Here is a 17,750-nt window from a genome sequence, read left to right on the forward strand (position 1 = left end):
CGGTTACACACTCATTTACAAAGGAAAGGAGTTTCTAAACTCTTAGGATTGGATTATACAATTCAATACAGAAGAGGGAAGGAGAATTTGGTAACAGATGCGCTGTCCAGAAGAGATGAAAAAGGAGTTTACCAAGCTATATCAGCTGTCACTCCCGAATGGGTGAAGGAAGTGGTGAGGAGCTATGACCAGACACCTTGGTTGCAGACATTATTACAGCAGATAGCAATAACACCTAACGAACAGCAGGGTTATACTCTTGTTAAGGGACTCATTCGGTTCAAAGGTCGCCTTATTGTAGGGGAGGATGACCAGCTGAAGTCACAGATCCTGGGGGCTATGCATGGCTTAGTAGTGGGCGGATATGCAGGGATAAGAGTCACTTATCATCGAGTAAGGCGTTTTTTCTATTGGCCGGGATTAAAGAAAACAGTGGTGAAATATGTGCTAGAATGTGATGTATGCCAACAATGCAAGCATGAAACAGTGGCTCTACCAGGTTTATTACAGCCACTACCAATTCTGGAGCAAGCATGGGAGGATATCTCAATGGATTTCATAAAGGGCCTATCGAAATCGGAGGGCAAAGATACAATTTTGGTGATTGTAGACCGTTTAACTAAGTTTGCTCATTTCATTAGTTTGACACATCCTTTTACAGCTCCAGAAGTGGCTAGATTATTGTTGGATTCAGTGTTTAAAATTCATGGAATCCCCAAAACCGTTGTGTCCGACAGAGACAAGATCTTCACCAGTAAATTTTGGCAGGAATTATTCAAGAGTTTGGGGGTGGGTCTACAATATCTATAGCTTAACATCCGGAAACGGATGGACAAACGGAAAGAGTAAATCAGTGTCTAGAGGCCTACCTTCGTTGTATGTGTTTTGCTAGGCCTAAAAGTTAGCACCGTTGGCTATCACTTGCTCAATGGTGATACAATTCTACATATCATACAACTATTAAACGTACCCCTTTTGAAGCTGTGTTTGGGTACTGTCCACCATTACTTCCTGCTATTTCTAGTTCTACTGCTACAATGGCGGATGTAGAACAATATTTTCAGAAAAGGAAAGAAATCTTAGCAGAGCTTAAAAGGGAATTAGCAACTACCAGGAGCAAGATGGTTCATTATGCAAACAAAAAGAGAAGTGAGCGGAAGTTCAATGTGGGGGATGCAGTGTTTTTGAAGGTCAGACGGTTTTTACAGCTTGCTTTTACTAAGGGGGCAGTATCCAAATTCAGCCCCAAATATTTTGGGCCTTATGCAGTTGTGGAGAAGGTAGGAGAGGTGGCCTATCAGTTGCAGTTACCAAAAGACGTGAGAATACATCCAGTATTCCACGTATCATTATTAAAGAAGTCTAGAGGAGTAACGACAGCTAATGAGGCTTCACTGCCACCTTTAGAGGAAGGAAATGAAGGACTATCCCCTGTTGTCTTACCATTGATGGAAGAGGAATCAGAAGAGCACATTGAACCTCGGGGGATTGTAGATAAAAGGGTGATCTATAGAGGAGCTGCCCCTATTACTTAGGTGCTGATCCGATAGTCTCATTTACCACCAGACCAGCCTACTTGGGAATACTTTCCAGATATGTTGACAAGATTTCCACATGCTATCAGCTTGCTCTAAATTCTTGAGGGCAAGAATTACTTCATCGGGGGGGGGGAATGTTAGGACTTGGGGGTATTATTGTAATAAATAGAAGGGGAAGGAAAGGCAGGAAATGGGGTTAGAGCTAACTAACCCACCTGACCATGAATAAAAAAGAAAAGGTAGAAATAGAATGACTATTCTGGAATGAAATAACAAATTCTATTCTTCTTCAACTCTCTTCTCTCGTCTCTCTCTATCTCTCTTCTCTCTCTTTCTAAATTCTGTTCTAACAGAATTTCCCAGAAATTCCGATCCAACTCCAGCCCATTTCAGGGGCTGGACAAGGGCATACTCAGGTGATTGGTTATTCTGATGCAAATTGGGTAAAGTCTCCTTCAAACAGACGCTCTACTTCGGGGTATTGTATTCTCATTGATGACAATATGGTATCCTAGAAGAGTAAGAAGCAAAATGTTATTGCCAGATCAAGTGCAGAAGCTAAATATCGTGCTATGGCTCTGGCAACGTGTGAACTTATATGGTTGAGGCAATTACTTCAAGAATTATAGTTTGGAGAGGTGGTGCAAATGAAGTTAATTTGTGATAATTAAGTAGCGTTACATATCACCTCTAATCCATTTTTTCATGAGGACCAAACATATTGAAATCGATTCACTTTATACAAGAGAAGATTTTGTCTGACTGTATTGCTACCAGTTTTGTTGGTTCATATGACCTATATGCCCCACCTTGAGGGGAAGTGTTAGAATAGTGTATATACGTATATTATACTCTACACTTGTACTACATAGTTACTTCCTGCATATATTTGACTTAGCAATATCAATGAAGACACACAAAATATTCACCCACATGGTTTTTCAGTATTGAACTTGAAAAACTCCTAAAATGTGTTTCCCAATTTTCCTTACTAATTAGTAGATTTGGAAAACACTATTTTCCACAAAATTTTTCCCAAATTATCTCCATCTCCTTCTTTATCATAAGTTACACAAGTTTCCCAAATCTCTCTATCTTCTTTAAACATTTCCAATTTTCTAGGTTGGAAATTAGTTTTATGTACTTCCCACATTTGAACACATTTTCCAAATTTTCTATGGAAAATGAAAACAATTTCCACAACTAAACAACCCTGTAAGAATCCTATGATGAGTATTCAACCAATGATTCAATCTCAAAGAGGTAAATATAAATCTGCCCAACAAGGAAAAGATCAAAAAAAGGAAAAAGAGGATGCTAAAGTAAGTTTGAGCAACTTTGAGTCAAAAGTAAACAATCGCCAAATTGAAGACTCAATTTTTTCTTGCTCAAATTGCTGAATTTTGATAAGAATATTGTTAAACTCAAAGAAGAAAAAATTGAGTTGATTCTAAGATCTTCTCTCTACAACATGATTTAGAGAAGGCTAATGTTTGCTTCAAGAAGCTTAATGCAGGGGCAAGATCTTGAACAAGCAGCAACATGCTAGAAGCAAACAAGGGTTTGGATACACCAAGAAAATTGCCACAAACAACAAAGTAAAAGGCAAAAATATTTGTCCCTGCTGTAGTAAAGCTTGAAGAGCTTGAAACGTCAAACACTGGTGCTGTAAGGAATGAAAAGAAACGGATAATGGCTGTTGCACAGAAGCAAAGAATGTCGCACCACAAATGAGAGGAAAAGGCAGGAAAGAGAAGAGAAGCTGCCATGCCAAAATTCAGCAAAGTTACCCTGAACTTTTTTCTTATAGATGTTAAACTAAGCATAACAGGGATGTAAGCTAATCATCAATGTGAATCATAAAAAGAAGTTAGAATGGAAAAATTCCTTCTGAAGAATACAAAACAAAAATCTGCAATTGGAGCTATGATAACTTTTTAGTCACATATCTTAATTCCATGTATCATTTTCCATCCAATATGCTACATCCAGGGAAAATTGGATCAGCTTCAGACCATAATTATTATGATTCATGAAATGATAGTTAACATATCTTTCCCATATAAACTGGAACTTGGACAACGTCAATTTAAAATAATATTCTATCTGTCATCATAAACGAAAAAATAATGATGATAAGTATAATAAACCAAAAACAGAGGATTTAACCCCATCAACTTTTTAAAATCTTCATGATTAAACATAATAACTCGTTGTTCCAATTGAGCCCCTTATTTTAGTTTGTAATATTTCATACAGACATTTCATATGAAATCAACCTTGCGAAGAGCAAGGGAAAAAGAATCACGGTGAAATCAGTAGCTGCAAGCAGCTCACTCACCACAAATCTCAAAGCAAGTAGGCATGACTCCTATATGACCTAATTTCAACCGACAGATCCGGACTCCTACAAAATTCTCCTGGCACAGAAATGATAACTTAGAGCTCTTTACATGTAACAAGAGTTCACTGAGTATACCAGAAGTCGAATGGCACGCGTTGCCTCGGTCGAGCCCTTGCGAAATCCTCCTAACAGCTACAAATGATCCACCTTGATCATCCATGCGATATCTCCGCCTCCAAGACCAACTAAACCGCCATTGATAAACTGGACCTCTCTGTCTCCTCAACAAAACCCGACCGAATATCAGAACTTTCAATTTCTCCAAATGCAGTCGCCGAATTAAAAAGAATGCGCCACAAACTCGCTCCGGACAGAAAATGTAGTCCAATCCGATCGGAAATTCTTCCGTCGGGGGCAAAAATAGGATCAAATGAAAGGTCTCGGCGAGCTCGATCCGCTGCTTGGCACAGTAGAATCGGTTAAACAAAATATTCGATTTGCTTAAGAGAGAATAGCTAGGGTTTCATGATGTTCTACAAGACAGTACACCGGGAGGCTTTCGTCTCTCTACGCGAAGAAGTTCTCTCTGCCCGTCTGTCTCTGGGTGTGAACGTAGCTGGCGATTTCCTTTTATTGTTGTAATTAATTGAGAAATAATAAATTAATTTGATTTTTATTTTGTAATTAATTGAGAAATAATAAATTAATTTGATTTTTATTTTGTGACGAATGATTAATTGCCGATAACGGATTGCCGTTACGCGATAACGACGTTTGCCACGCATGCTTGAAAGTTATAATTAGTAACGGAAATGATATTTGAATAGTTCTTATAATACTTGTATATTTGTGTCATATATTTATATTATACGAGAATCTTATGTTTTTTGCGTACAAACAATATTTGTTCGACGTAGACAAAATAAGAGGGCCGTGTGGGTCCCACCCCCTCTCTCTCCTTCTCTCATCAAATATGTTATATTATATTATGTAATATAAAATATAATATATCTAAATGTGAGAAGTAAGTGTTTGATAATATTTTTAAATAGATAACGTTAATAATTACTCTTATGTTGGTATGAAAATGTTATTAACATAAATTTGGTATTTCTTTAAATCTAAAAGTGCTTAACATTGACCTACCAAGCTAGCTCGAGTCTAGTTATGAGAGCTTTGTACTGGGATTTATGAAGAATAATATTACGAGTCATGACGAATAACGGTGTTATCAGCTATGTGACGTATTTTCATTAGAAAAGGTTAAGGAGACCATGTGTCATTATCTTTTTTGTCTAATACTTCCTCTAACGAGGATGCAACACATAATTGATAACACTGTTATCAATCATTATGAATTTTAGTATTACTCTTCATTATTAGATGCTTTAAATTCAAAATGAAGGGCATAGTGACACAAATAACCTTCCAAGTTTCAAATGATTAAACCTACCTCAATTTCCCCATCTGCTGCATCCTTCCCATTTGCGGCAGCAACGATCGACGTGAGGCGATGCTAAGCAAGGTAGCACGAGGAAGGTAGCGGCGGGTGCTGGAGCTTGCCGGAGGCGACAACCATGGAAAGTAGAGAAAGGAAAGGAGAGGTTGCAACAAGAAATGGATAAATTTGTATTTGGGTGAGGGGCATTTTTGTCTTTTTGACTCCTCTTAACGAGCCTCTCTATGAGACTCTCGGGCAAAGTAGTAAAACTCTTTAAAATTAGTTTGGATATACTTTTATTGAAACTATTTAGATTTAAATCCAAATACATCTTGAATTTAGAACTATAAATTTAAAATAATATAATGAGGGATTAAATTACATAACCTAAAATTTCGAGTAGTTAGGTTGCTTTAGTTTGGATAAAGTTATTTGTACCTCTAATTTAAAATTTAATTTGGATATACTTTTAGTAAAAATATTTAAATTTAAATTTAAAATAATATCACTTAAAATTTTTTTATCCAAACACAATCTAAGGTTTTTGATATCACCACTCAAATGCATCAAACAAGTCAAATAAGAAAAGCAAATGGTACTTGCACATCCAGATTGATATTTTATTATTTAATTATCAATATATTTTTCGTTAAATTATTAAAATAAGGGGTATATTAGTAATTCATTCAAGTATCTGCATTTATTATTTCAATAAATTACTAATATACCCCTCACTTAAATTATTTAATAAATAATATATTAATAATTAATTAATAAAATATCAATATAAATGCCAACTTAAATGTGTAAGTAACACTACTCTAAATAGAAATACTTCAGCCTCACACGAAAAGGAAGAGGGCGTGTCACATGGCCTGTTGGGTAGAAGTGGACAATGCCATGATGAGAAGAGTTTATCAAGTTCGTTTGTACCTTGCTTAGGGCCATGCCATCTATTCCCCACAAGCATGGATGCACCCAACCCAATCCTATAGAGTGCAATTTTGTTCACCCCCTTTAACGGGGGTGAACATCACCCTCACAAAACTGTGAGGGTGAAAAAGGCAACGGAACGGCCTAAAATAGGCCGTTCCGTTGCCTTTTTCACCCTCATAAGAATTGTGAGGGTGATGTTCACCCCCGTTAAAGGGGGTGAACAAAATCGCACTCAATCCTATAAGCTAGTTGTGTAGATTCCTTGGAAATTACATATATTTGATACCTCGAAATTTGAAAGTGGGGTACCCATTATATGTCTATTTAATATGTTTGTTTTCAAGTGTCAAAATATGTAGTCATCAAAATAAGTTAAAATGTACTCATGTGGCATAAAGATTCACTTCAAGCAAAAGAAAGGAGGGCAGCGTCTTATCAACCCCAACATGGCAACATAAAGGAATTTTATAAAAGGTTTTAAGGTATGTGTTGTGTCTAATAAAGTGGGTCAAAACTCAAATCTAGAAGTTTAAAAACTTATCAAAAGAAGAAATTTACAAGAATAAGTTACGAGTGCATAAAGTCATCAGATGTCGAGACTAAAGAATACTAATCCGAGTGACTAAGACTGAGGTCGAGTGACCTTATCAAAAAGCCTTTCTCGATGTCTTTGAGACCCTCTCAAGAATTCATGAGTCATTTAGCAATTGTTATTTGAAAACTCCCGTGAGTCACTCAAAGTTGAAAGTCTTTCTCCCAATTACACAACCTTTCTAAGAAATTATAAACACCGAGAGACCTGATTTCCAAATACTATTCACATAAGACCATGAAGTCAATCCTACATCTGATATTCTTGCCTACAAATCCAGAATAGAGCCCAAAATGTCTACTGAGAATTGTAATTCTCTCTTTTCCTGTTAGTCTGCTCCCCCTTATAAATGAAAGACTTATCTTCTAACAAATATATGATCACAACTCTGCTTAGAGTATAATTCTACTTACTTTTTGTATTCTATATTTTGGGTACACAAATGACTTAAGTATTGGAGAGTCCACACAGGAGACTCACCCGCATCCCTAACTAGTTTCTTTCTCTGCAAATTTGTTGAAAACTACACTTGAGACACTTTTCTGCTGCAAACAAATTTATTGTTATATCTTAATAATAATAGTATGAATTTTTACTACGATGAATATTTCTTTTCCATAATATAAAGTTTTAGCCCTTATTGCTATTCTATATTAATTCTTTGATATAATATGCACTAGCCCTATGTCTCATTATTTTTTCCCAACAATCAATTGATCTCCACTTAAACATTAGATAAACTTATCCCAATACATATGCGAGTAACTTTCTAGTGTAGTCAAGGAACCAAATGGCTAGACCATTTTTGTGGTTAAGTGTTACATTTTGTGGTTAAGTGTTACATTGAAGTTGGGACCTCCCATGTGTAAATTAGAAGGCTTTGGTGAAGGGCCCGAAGCTATGGAGAGTCTCAAAACTCTCAACACCATTCATGCATCATGACGAAACCAATGAAAGTATGACTAGACATTCACTAAGTCCCTTATTTTAATATTTAAATATTAAAGTTAAATATTAAGTGTTAAATTTAATCAATCAAACATTAATATCTATGAGAAACTCAGTGAGTTTAAAACATCTAGCTTTGTATTTTATGATTTTTTTATTATTCTAAAGGGTTTTAGGTCTGCTAATGAAGGTAGTTGGTAGCATTTTATACTCTTCTTGTTATTATTTGAACATAAAAATAAACCTATTTATTAAGAAAGTTGTTTTTAAATTATTTAGATTATACAAAAAAAAAAAAAAAGAACAATCAGATGGTGCAAAATAATCTCTACATGAATACTCTGATGTGTAAGTCAAACACTCAATTGCAGTGAAAACTTTGACATAGTATTGAAATTAATATCAAATAAGTACCATTCTTAAAGTAAGAGGTTATCTATTTATAAAAAAGTATGAAAGTTTGTGATAATCATATATAGTATTTCGAAATTAATTAGAATTGGGATTCTTATAGATCATATTTGTCCTTGATGAAATTCTTGAAGGGATTTTCAAATATCAAACCCATCACATTAGCACTTCATCCGGAACCTCTCCAAGAGGAACTTATTGGCCAACTTCCAAGAGAACCTAGACTCTCGGAATTGGTTACAATTTTCGAGAGATTGGAATTTCCTCTCGAGGCTGTTATGGTTTTAAGGAGATTTGGTCTCCCAAAGTCGTTTTGTGTTTCTGGGGATGTTCTAGTCTTCCAAAAAATCAATATTTGGGCAATTGCTTGGATATCTTCACCATATTTAGGCTTTTACATTTATTTATTTTTTAGTGAATTTTTGCCCATGACACATCACTTGTCTTAGTCTTTTCCATTTTATTCTATATTTTGGATATCTCTTATATTTTTTAGAAGGATTATTCTATTTTACCCGAATTAATTGACGTACGAGATGACTAAAAATATCAATTGTCAAAAATATCTTCACCTTGAAAACACCACGCACACATTTAAATAAAATTCGGGTAAATTTCATCATAGATGAAATCCGCCCGAAGTGAATTGAAGTCCACCCAGCGAATTTCATCTGACCCAGCACGGACTTCATCTGTGATGAAGTCCGCCTACTGCAGTTCGCCCAATAATTTTTCGGTAAATTCGTGCACCAACCTTTTTCGGGCACTGTAACACGACTCTTTTTAAAATGTTTTAGTTTTGGAGGAAAAATATAAAATTAATATAGAAGTAGGGAAAATAGTCACTGGTAGATAAATTAAATTACATTTGTATGTTGAGATTTATACAAGAAATTAATTAATTTATTTGATTATCTGGAATTTGAATTAAATCAATTGTTTTTCTCTCTACTTTTTCACCCAAAAAGTTTTTTTTTTATTTTTCAAACTTTGTTATTTGTTTATAAACATTGGTGAGCGAAAGTAATTCGACCCAATTTATTGTTGAGGCCAAAAAGTTAAATATCAAACTTGAATAACTGTAATATAAAGTCCAAACTTCAAACTAAGTCCAAACTTCAAACTCGCGGCATCTAGCTTTCGAGTACAATTATATATTAATCATCGATTGTAATTAACTCAACAAAGCAGAACGTGTCGCATGGCAGCTCAGATTTTAGATTTAATTTAACCTACAAAAATATGGAGTACTATTTATATTATTTAAAATTCAATTTGTTTTTAATAGGTTTTTGATTATGTTATTTATAGATCACTTAATTATACAATTACCAAAAACTTTATTTGAATTTAGATTTGATAATTAAAAAGTTATAAAACGACACTTACGTAAGTATACATAATTTAAATTATTATATTGAGCGCAACATAACCTAATTTCACTTAATGATTAATCTTAATGAGATGGAGATCTTGAAAATAAAAAGGTCTTTTATTAGTAGCACAAGATATTGCTACAAGATATTATTAGAGTGACTTTTAACGGTAGAGGTATTGTTTAATTACTTTAATAATAATTTTTGTAAAAAAAATTATGTATATCTAACTAATTTTAAGTTTCTTGTTAGATTGAGAAGTTACACGAGGTTGCAAAAACAGGTAGAGTTTCTACAATCCCATGCCCTTTCGCTCGCTAATGGGATTTTTGCAACCCCATCGATGATGGAGAGGTGATAGAAACCCCATGCCCCATCAGCAAAACTTAATCTCTTCCCAATGATTGAGTTGCTTTCTTGTTTGGGATTGCTTCTCAATTTTTGCTCTTCTTATTTCTTCCCTCCCCCCTCCCAAGTTAGTCAGGGTATTACCCTCAGTTAGCTTAAGGTATTGCCTTTTAAAAGGTGGTTGGGGACTTTTGGAATAAACAAGGCAATATAGCAATCACGGGTAATTCGATGGTTTGCTTGAAGCCCTATTTCCCTATCACGAGTAGAGAATTTCATTACCATCCAATACATACAAGTTGTTGCTTTGAGGGCACTCAACTTGGACGTGGCACGTGCATCCAGAGTCGGTTTTGGATTTTCTAAGACTCAGGGCAAATTTTCTCAAGTGTACCATTTTATATAAATTAAATAAAAAAAATAAAAGTTATCAACTAATTAATTATTAAAATTATAAAAATTTACAAAAGATAAGGAATAATACTTTAGGGCCTCATTAAAACCTTGTTTGAGAAAAACTCAATGGGACAAAACCTCAAATGAAGAAAAAGTTTTATGTTGAATCAAATAATAAAGAAGAAAAAGTTAATAAAGATATGTATTACAATTTACAATTTTTTAGGGCAGAAAATTCCTAAAACAAAAAAAAATGACAAATTTCCTAATTTGGCATAACAGTGTAATTTGACCAGAATCTATTATACCTCATTGGTTTAGCAATAAGTATTGTTTCTTATGTAATTGACGTCCCTAACAGTCCAATATAATAGTACATAACTAAAACTGGAAATATATATCATGGATTTGTATTGAAAACTAAAAATAATTGCTGAAAATTTTAAAAGACTTACCTTCTTATAGATTAAGACGACTTTCATGGTGAAAATACGATCAAATCGAAGATCAAACAGTTAGATTTTACAAAATCAATGGTTTATTGATATATTGTTGAGAGAAAATTAAAGGAAGAGAAATAGAGAGAATGGTGTTGGGTTTCAAATTTTTGCCATGAAGGAAATGGGGGGGGGGTGGGGGAGGAGAGAGAATAGTGAGGGAATAAAGAGATTAATTTTGTGAAAGTGGAGGAGGTAGTTGGAGACAAAATGTAAAGTATAGGGGACAATTTTTGAGTGAAGAGGGGGGGAAAGAATAGGGGGTAAAAATAAATATAATATATATTTTATTAATTTTTTTCTGATCATGGGAGAAAAAAATAAATATAATATATATTTTATTAAATTTTTCTGATCATTGAGCCCCCATCAGTTGTGGGCCCCGGGCTGTAGCCCCAGGCCAAGGCCGGCTTTGCGTGCATCACATTATAGGCTGAGAGGAATTCCTTTCCACAATAACTTGAAGTTTAATCTCGATGTCCCTTCTGAATGAATAACCTTTTGAATTTCATTTAACCAGAGTAGAATAAATTTCATTTAAATGGACTTTATTTAATTGGAGAAATTTTTCTTGGTTTTTCGAGCAGTTCAAATTCTAGTTTGATTAAATGAAAATTCTAGTCAACTAGTTATGTCATTTGTTAATTAAGTCTGAGTATCACAAAAAAACATCACACCCTTTGAATGAATAACTTTTCTGCTAAAACCAATCTATGGGACTCTGACTAGTCTGAGTTACTCCAACTAGAAGCTCATCTCGAGAAACACTATTTTTTATAATATCTCCCAGGAACTCTTGATATCCACCAATATCCTTTTCACATCCGTATTATCAACCTATCCGACATTCCATCAATCAATGCATTTATTCGGGGCAATGGATAACTTTTGGGGGGTATGCTTTTGTAATACTCTGAGAGCCCAAGGTCAAGTCCAAGAAGGGATTTTAGAGAAACTAGTATATATATCGAGGATAGTAAGAAAGGAAACAACACCATCTGAATACCTTTTAGGCTGAATATAGATAAAGGAATCATGGGTTAAGCGTGTTTGAGATAGGGTTTCAAGAATGGGTGACCCCTGGGAAGTTCGCATATGCCCATCAGGATAAGTTGATTCGGTCATTCCTATCACTCGATGCGAGATGTTATAGCTTTATTTAGGTTTGTGAAATTGATACATAATCTCCATTTGCATTCTTCTTTTGAGACAAGCATTACATTGGCAAACCAGTTAGAGTAATTTATCTCTTTAATGTATCGAGCTTCTAAGAGTTTGTTAACTTCTATGTCAATAGCTTTTGCTCGTTCGGGGGCAAACTACCTTTTATTTTACTTAATGGGTTGAGAGGCAAAGTTAATGCTCAGTTTATGTGTGATGTTGCTAGGGTTTATCCCAGCCTGTCCTGAGCTAAGCAAGCAAAAATATCTACAAACTCTTGAAGGAGTGCCATAAACCTACCCTTAAAGGGTTCTTGAAAAATCAATATTGGTCTATATTACCTACTCCAGACACTCCGACCTGAGGAGGATATCAACCAATAATCAACAAGCTCAACCACTTTTGACTCATTTAGACTATTTAACAAATAGACGGTGGAGACTGAGGTCTCATACCTAATTATTTGTCTTCTAAGATAGGCTATGCAGCACTCCCAAGCCATTTTTGGATTACCCGAAGCCTCACCTATGCCTCTATCCATCAGGAACTTGATCACCAAAATGGAGGGGATATCTTGGATTACACTTAAAATGGATCTTCCAAGAATCATGTTATAGACGAATAAGGCACTTGTCATGAGAATTTTAATCTTAACCATATATTCTCTTGGGGTTGTCCCTAAGGTGAATGACATTTCCATGTATCCATCAGGGTTAATTATTTTTCCATTAAACTAACCAAGGACGTGTAACTCATTGTAAGGTTTTCCATCTAGAATCCCATTTTAAGGTTTTCCTCTCAATGTTATGAGGATTTATCGAACACAACAACCTAAGAACTTGGCAAAGATTACCAGGGGTCATCATGGTTTAGCTCCATAGGCAAGCCTTCAACTGTGAATGCAATAACATCATCCCTTTGAGGCTTCTTTGGTGGCACCATAGTTGGATATTTCTAGAATGACCTTTGGTTTCCAGGGTATTTATAACACATTTGCTTGACACTATCCCCTGACAATTTTCCATCTTGCTTGGTAAAGTGTGAGAACTGTCTTGATATTCATACTATTCATCTCTACCCTGTACTTGGGATCAATTTCACCTCTTGTGGTGATCTGGTCACCTACTAGGGTGATTTTCTTCTTAGGCTATATAATAATTCAAAGTCCTAATAATTAAGTCCTAGATTGCACCCTTAAGTTGTATGCATTCATTGGTGTGATGGACATTGGACCGTTTGGCCCCAATCTCGGCCCATCTCTTGGCCCTCTCTCTTAACCCAATCTCGGCCCATCTCTTGGTCCCGCGCCAGCCTGCCGCAACATCATTGCAACTCTTATTGGGTATCCGCATGGCCGCCTTAGATTCCATCCTCATTAATGGCGGATCTCATCCACATTAATAAGGGTCTCGTCGCTACCATGCTGCTATCTGAGAATCTCCACCAGCGCCTGATACTCAGTCTCATCACCTGCAGACGCATGGCGCATGCATGCAGGAAGACATCTCATCTTCCTATATCAGTCAGCTCTTTTGAAAGCCAAGGTATGTTCTGCCCTCTGACCTACTAATACACTACTATTTCCTTACTCTCTTACTCACTCGAGCGTTAGAGTGCTTGCAGGTGTCAGCTGTCCCCCGAACAAACCTGTCACCGGAGCTCGTGCCCTACCATTGCGATCCCGCCTCCAGTCACTCCCTTTAGTCAAGAAGGTACATACATGATCTTAATGGAATTGACAATATTTATCTCAATTTCATTTTCTTGGTGGACTCTTATTTTGTTTGGCCATCAGATGATGTCTTTATGTTGAATACGCACAATAATGGTTAACTAAGAACTAGTCAGTGGAGTATACCAAATAGGACTACTCCATGTTGGTAATGGACCCAAACGATCATGTGCTCAGACACTCAATGTCATTCGCTCAGTGCTCGAGTGCATTTTTCTTTTTCTTCTCCTTCTTCTTAGGCTACTTAACTTTTTTTAGAACGATGAATGCAATCAACATTAATGTATTTATGGGCTCAGCTAAGGATTTCAAAGAAAGAATGTGGAGGCTTCTTTGATAGTGAAAAAGAGAGGTATGGCTCAAGACCATTTTAAAATATGGCCATTACCACCCTTTGATTAAAGTCATGCACACCCAATGCCTCCTCATTGAAATAAGCAAGATATTCTTTCAAGGATTCCTTAAGGCCTATTTGACATTTACTGAAGTAATGGGATGCTCAAAGGTGCCTACGATAAGATGTAAAATGTACTAAGAACATGGTTTTGAGCTGGTCAAAATTTTCAATAGCATCGTTTAGTAAACCCATGTACTAGATTCGAGCATTACCCTCAAATGTAGTTGAGAAAGCTTGACACCATATGTTATCTAAGGCAACTTGAACTAGCATATGGGAGGTGAAGAGGTTGATATGATTCCCGAATCAATAGTGCCCCTATAGAGTTTGATGGAAGGGATTTAGAATTTTTTAGATAATACTTTAACCATGATTTGGCGGTTGAGGGCCTGGTTTAAACTTCATACCAAGGGAGTCTTATAACCTTTCTTTAAGGCTCAAATTTCCTCCTTTAAGAGCCAAATATGCCCACTTCTACTTAGCTTGGTCATTATGATGCTAGTTATGAATTGGGGAGGTTAAGGCCTCTAGCTTCTTTTGTTTTTCTTGCTCAGATATGCAGTCATGTTGAGATGGATGGACTGATCTCTCCCACTAGTCCTAGTGATTCTCATGATCTTACTCCAACCCTAGGTAGGATGGGATGGGGAGTTTTAGCACTCCTATTACTGTTGTTCTTGCTGGTTATTAATGAAGGTCCTAAGAATTTGGGTTAGTACCTAAATCTACAGTTCAAAGTTCCCAAAACGCTCAGTAGTAATGTGCTTTAGAGGAATAATGTTCATATTAAATACATCGCAGTGTCGATCATTTTGTTGGCTATTCACTAAGGATATTTGATGCGAAGGCATGATAGGGGATTGATTGAGAGTGTAAAGATTGAGCAAAAAGATGTTGGGGCCCTGTGGTTGACGCCAATTAATGTTGCTTGATAACTGGGAACTAGAACACCTTACATTGGACTTTTGCAAGCATGGGGCTTTTGTCCCCCGAGGTATTCTCCAATGGTAAAGTTAGTCCTATGTATATTAGATACGAGCGAAAAAAGCATAGCAATGTGTAAACTTATGTTGTAAGTTCTTTACCTTTGGAGATATTAGTGCTTATATAGTCTGATTCGAGGTGGGTTGAGCGTGATTTGTAATTAGATCTTTTCTATGATATGACTCATGGTGGTGATCTCCAAACCATACCAAGGACCATTCCTCTAGCACACGTCACTCTATGATGGAGGCCATGTGTTACCTTTGGATTAGTGTGTGAAAAGATTAAGAACCCTATTGAATTAGAGAACTTGAGAGAGCCAAACCCTAGTTGGAGGAAATAAATTCCTCAACAAACAAATATATTGTACACCTATTTATACTAATATTAAGTGAGTCATGACATAATTCATGACGTAAGCATAACATAAGCCATGACATAAATATAAATCTAACACTTTCCCTCAAGCTAAAACATATATATGTTTCAAGCTTGTTACAAATGTAATTTATTCGAGGGCATGTGGATGTGTTGTATTACAAGACAATTGTTTTGGGTCACAAAGGCGGCAGATGATTAGAGGCTACGAAGGCAATGACTGGAGGCAGATCTTGGCGATGGTGACGATGATGGCAGATTGACAATATTGCAGCGGCGATACGAGATCTATGCGACGCACAAGATCAGAAAAAGAAGCTGTGAGATCTGAGAGACACGCTGGAAGAAGAAACAAACGCGAGATCTGAAGGCACGCCAATTTGAGAGTCGAGCTGGAAGGAGATAAGATATGAGAAACCAGTCATGAGATCTAATAAGCAGTTGCGATATTTGAGACGAAAGTGGTCGGATTTGGACGAGAACGGCTGGATCTGGAGAATTGACAACCGGATATGAGAGATGATGGCTAGATATGAGGTCTAACAGCTAGATCTAACCGGGTTCGAGGGATTGATGGCTGGATCTCTATCGGATTGACGGTCGGATATGAAAAATGATGGCTAGATGGATAATAGTCAAGGAAGAAGATCCGGCAAGAGACTAATGAGGCAAATCTGACAAGAGATCGGAGAGACAAATCTGACGAAAGACCATGAGAGATCGGTGAAAGAATGTAGAGGTAGATTTGATGAGATCTAAAATGACATATCAACAAAAATTGTAACACCCCACTTTCCAAGCATGTTATATCTTAGGATAATTCTAGAATAATAATTTTTTTCTATTCAAAATCATGGCTAAACCATATCGTTCCTCATATCTATCACAAAAATTTCATTTATCTATCTCGAATGAGAACATCATAAACATCAATTGCGGAAGCTAGAATCGAACCTTAACTTTAACATTAACCAATAAAAAGGTTATACATCATCACTCTTCAAAACATTCATAATTCAAAGTAGTAGAACTTAAGCACATAGGTTACATAACATACATTCATTACATCATGCACTTTGTTAAGTGCCATTTCATGCCTCATTTATCCTCGTCTTTGCTATAATCTTCATCTGGAACGTTTGAATATTCCAAGACCAAAACCCAAGTTAAATGATGAATCATCTAAGTAAGGGTATATCATTTAATGCACATATATGTATGCAATGCACTTTCATCATTACTCTATGTTTGGGTCGACCGTACCCAACTGTTGCCCGTCATTTTTACAGTCTCCCTGTCAGACCGAGGTGTATAGGTGCACCATTGGCAAAGTAACGACATCAGTCCCTAATCCCAAACCCATGCAACGTATGATCGTGAATCTCATCATATTCATATGCATATTTCATCATCAGAAAATGTAAATGCACTTTACGTGATGCATAACATACTAAGACATGACAACAAAACATTTGCATGAAACATGATCTTTGGGTTGAACCACCTACCTTAATCACACTTTTCAAAATTTCTTAAAATACGTGCCGATCTAAAAAACGTGCGAATCTCCAAATCCTATAGCCAGAGATCTTTTAATCAATAAATGTCCATGAAATCAATATTTCTGATTTTTCCTAATTTCCTTTATCTTTTCTCCAAATTCCTTCTTCAATAATTCAAAATTAAATATCTCCACAACATTTTTTCTCCAATTTTCCTTTGCAAAAATTCATAAAATCATATTCCTACATTTTTGAGTTTTTCTGGAATTTTCCTCAAATTCTTTTTTTTTTTCCTATTTTTCCTAAACTTATTTTCTCTTAAAATAATACCTCCTCAACATTTTTCTCCAATTTTTCTTCACGATAAGCCATAAAATAATTTTATAAGGAAAAATAAAAAAGATTAAAAAAAAACTAACTTGGCACATGCCCTCACTCGTTGGCACGTGAACTCAAGGCTGGCTGGCTCATGATTGCTACGCACCGGTCGTCTTCCTCAATTTTTCGATCGCTGGCGATCTCCCATACCCGGTTTTCTTTGCACCACTAGATAGCCTCTTTCTAGTCGATCCCTTTGGCACCATTCTTGGCCCGAAACAACCATCAGAGCTATCCCCAAAAAGCTAAAAACAGACCGAAATTGGTCACCACCTTGCGTCTCCGTCCTCTTTCGAAATACCCTCAAATCAAGTTGAAAAATGCACTAAACTCTCTAGAAATGAACCTTATGCACTCGAGATTAAAAGCCCCTTATCCAAAGCTCTAGAAT

General features: G+C 36.0%; 1 protein-coding gene across 8 annotated transcripts in view; it reads right to left on the reverse strand.

The window, feature by feature from the left end:
• The window catches only part of LOC127787017 (uncharacterized), a 40,259-nt gene extending 35,772 nt beyond the window's left edge, over positions 1 to 4,487 (reverse strand). For all 8 annotated transcript variants that reach the window (XM_052314845.1, XM_052314847.1, XM_052314844.1 and 5 more), the window contains exon 1: positions 4,018 to 4,487. In XM_052314845.1, coding sequence (XP_052170805.1) covers positions 4,018 to 4,102 — 85 coding nt within the window. In that variant the 5' untranslated portion in view covers positions 4,103 to 4,487. The remainder of the gene's footprint in view (positions 1 to 4,017) is intronic.
• Between the last annotated feature and the right edge of the window lie 13,263 nt (positions 4,488 to 17,750).

This window comes from Diospyros lotus, chromosome 12, assembly GCF_014633365.1.
Source record: "Diospyros lotus cultivar Yz01 chromosome 12, ASM1463336v1, whole genome shotgun sequence".
Classification (NCBI taxonomy): domain Eukaryota; kingdom Viridiplantae; phylum Streptophyta; class Magnoliopsida; order Ericales; family Ebenaceae; genus Diospyros; species Diospyros lotus.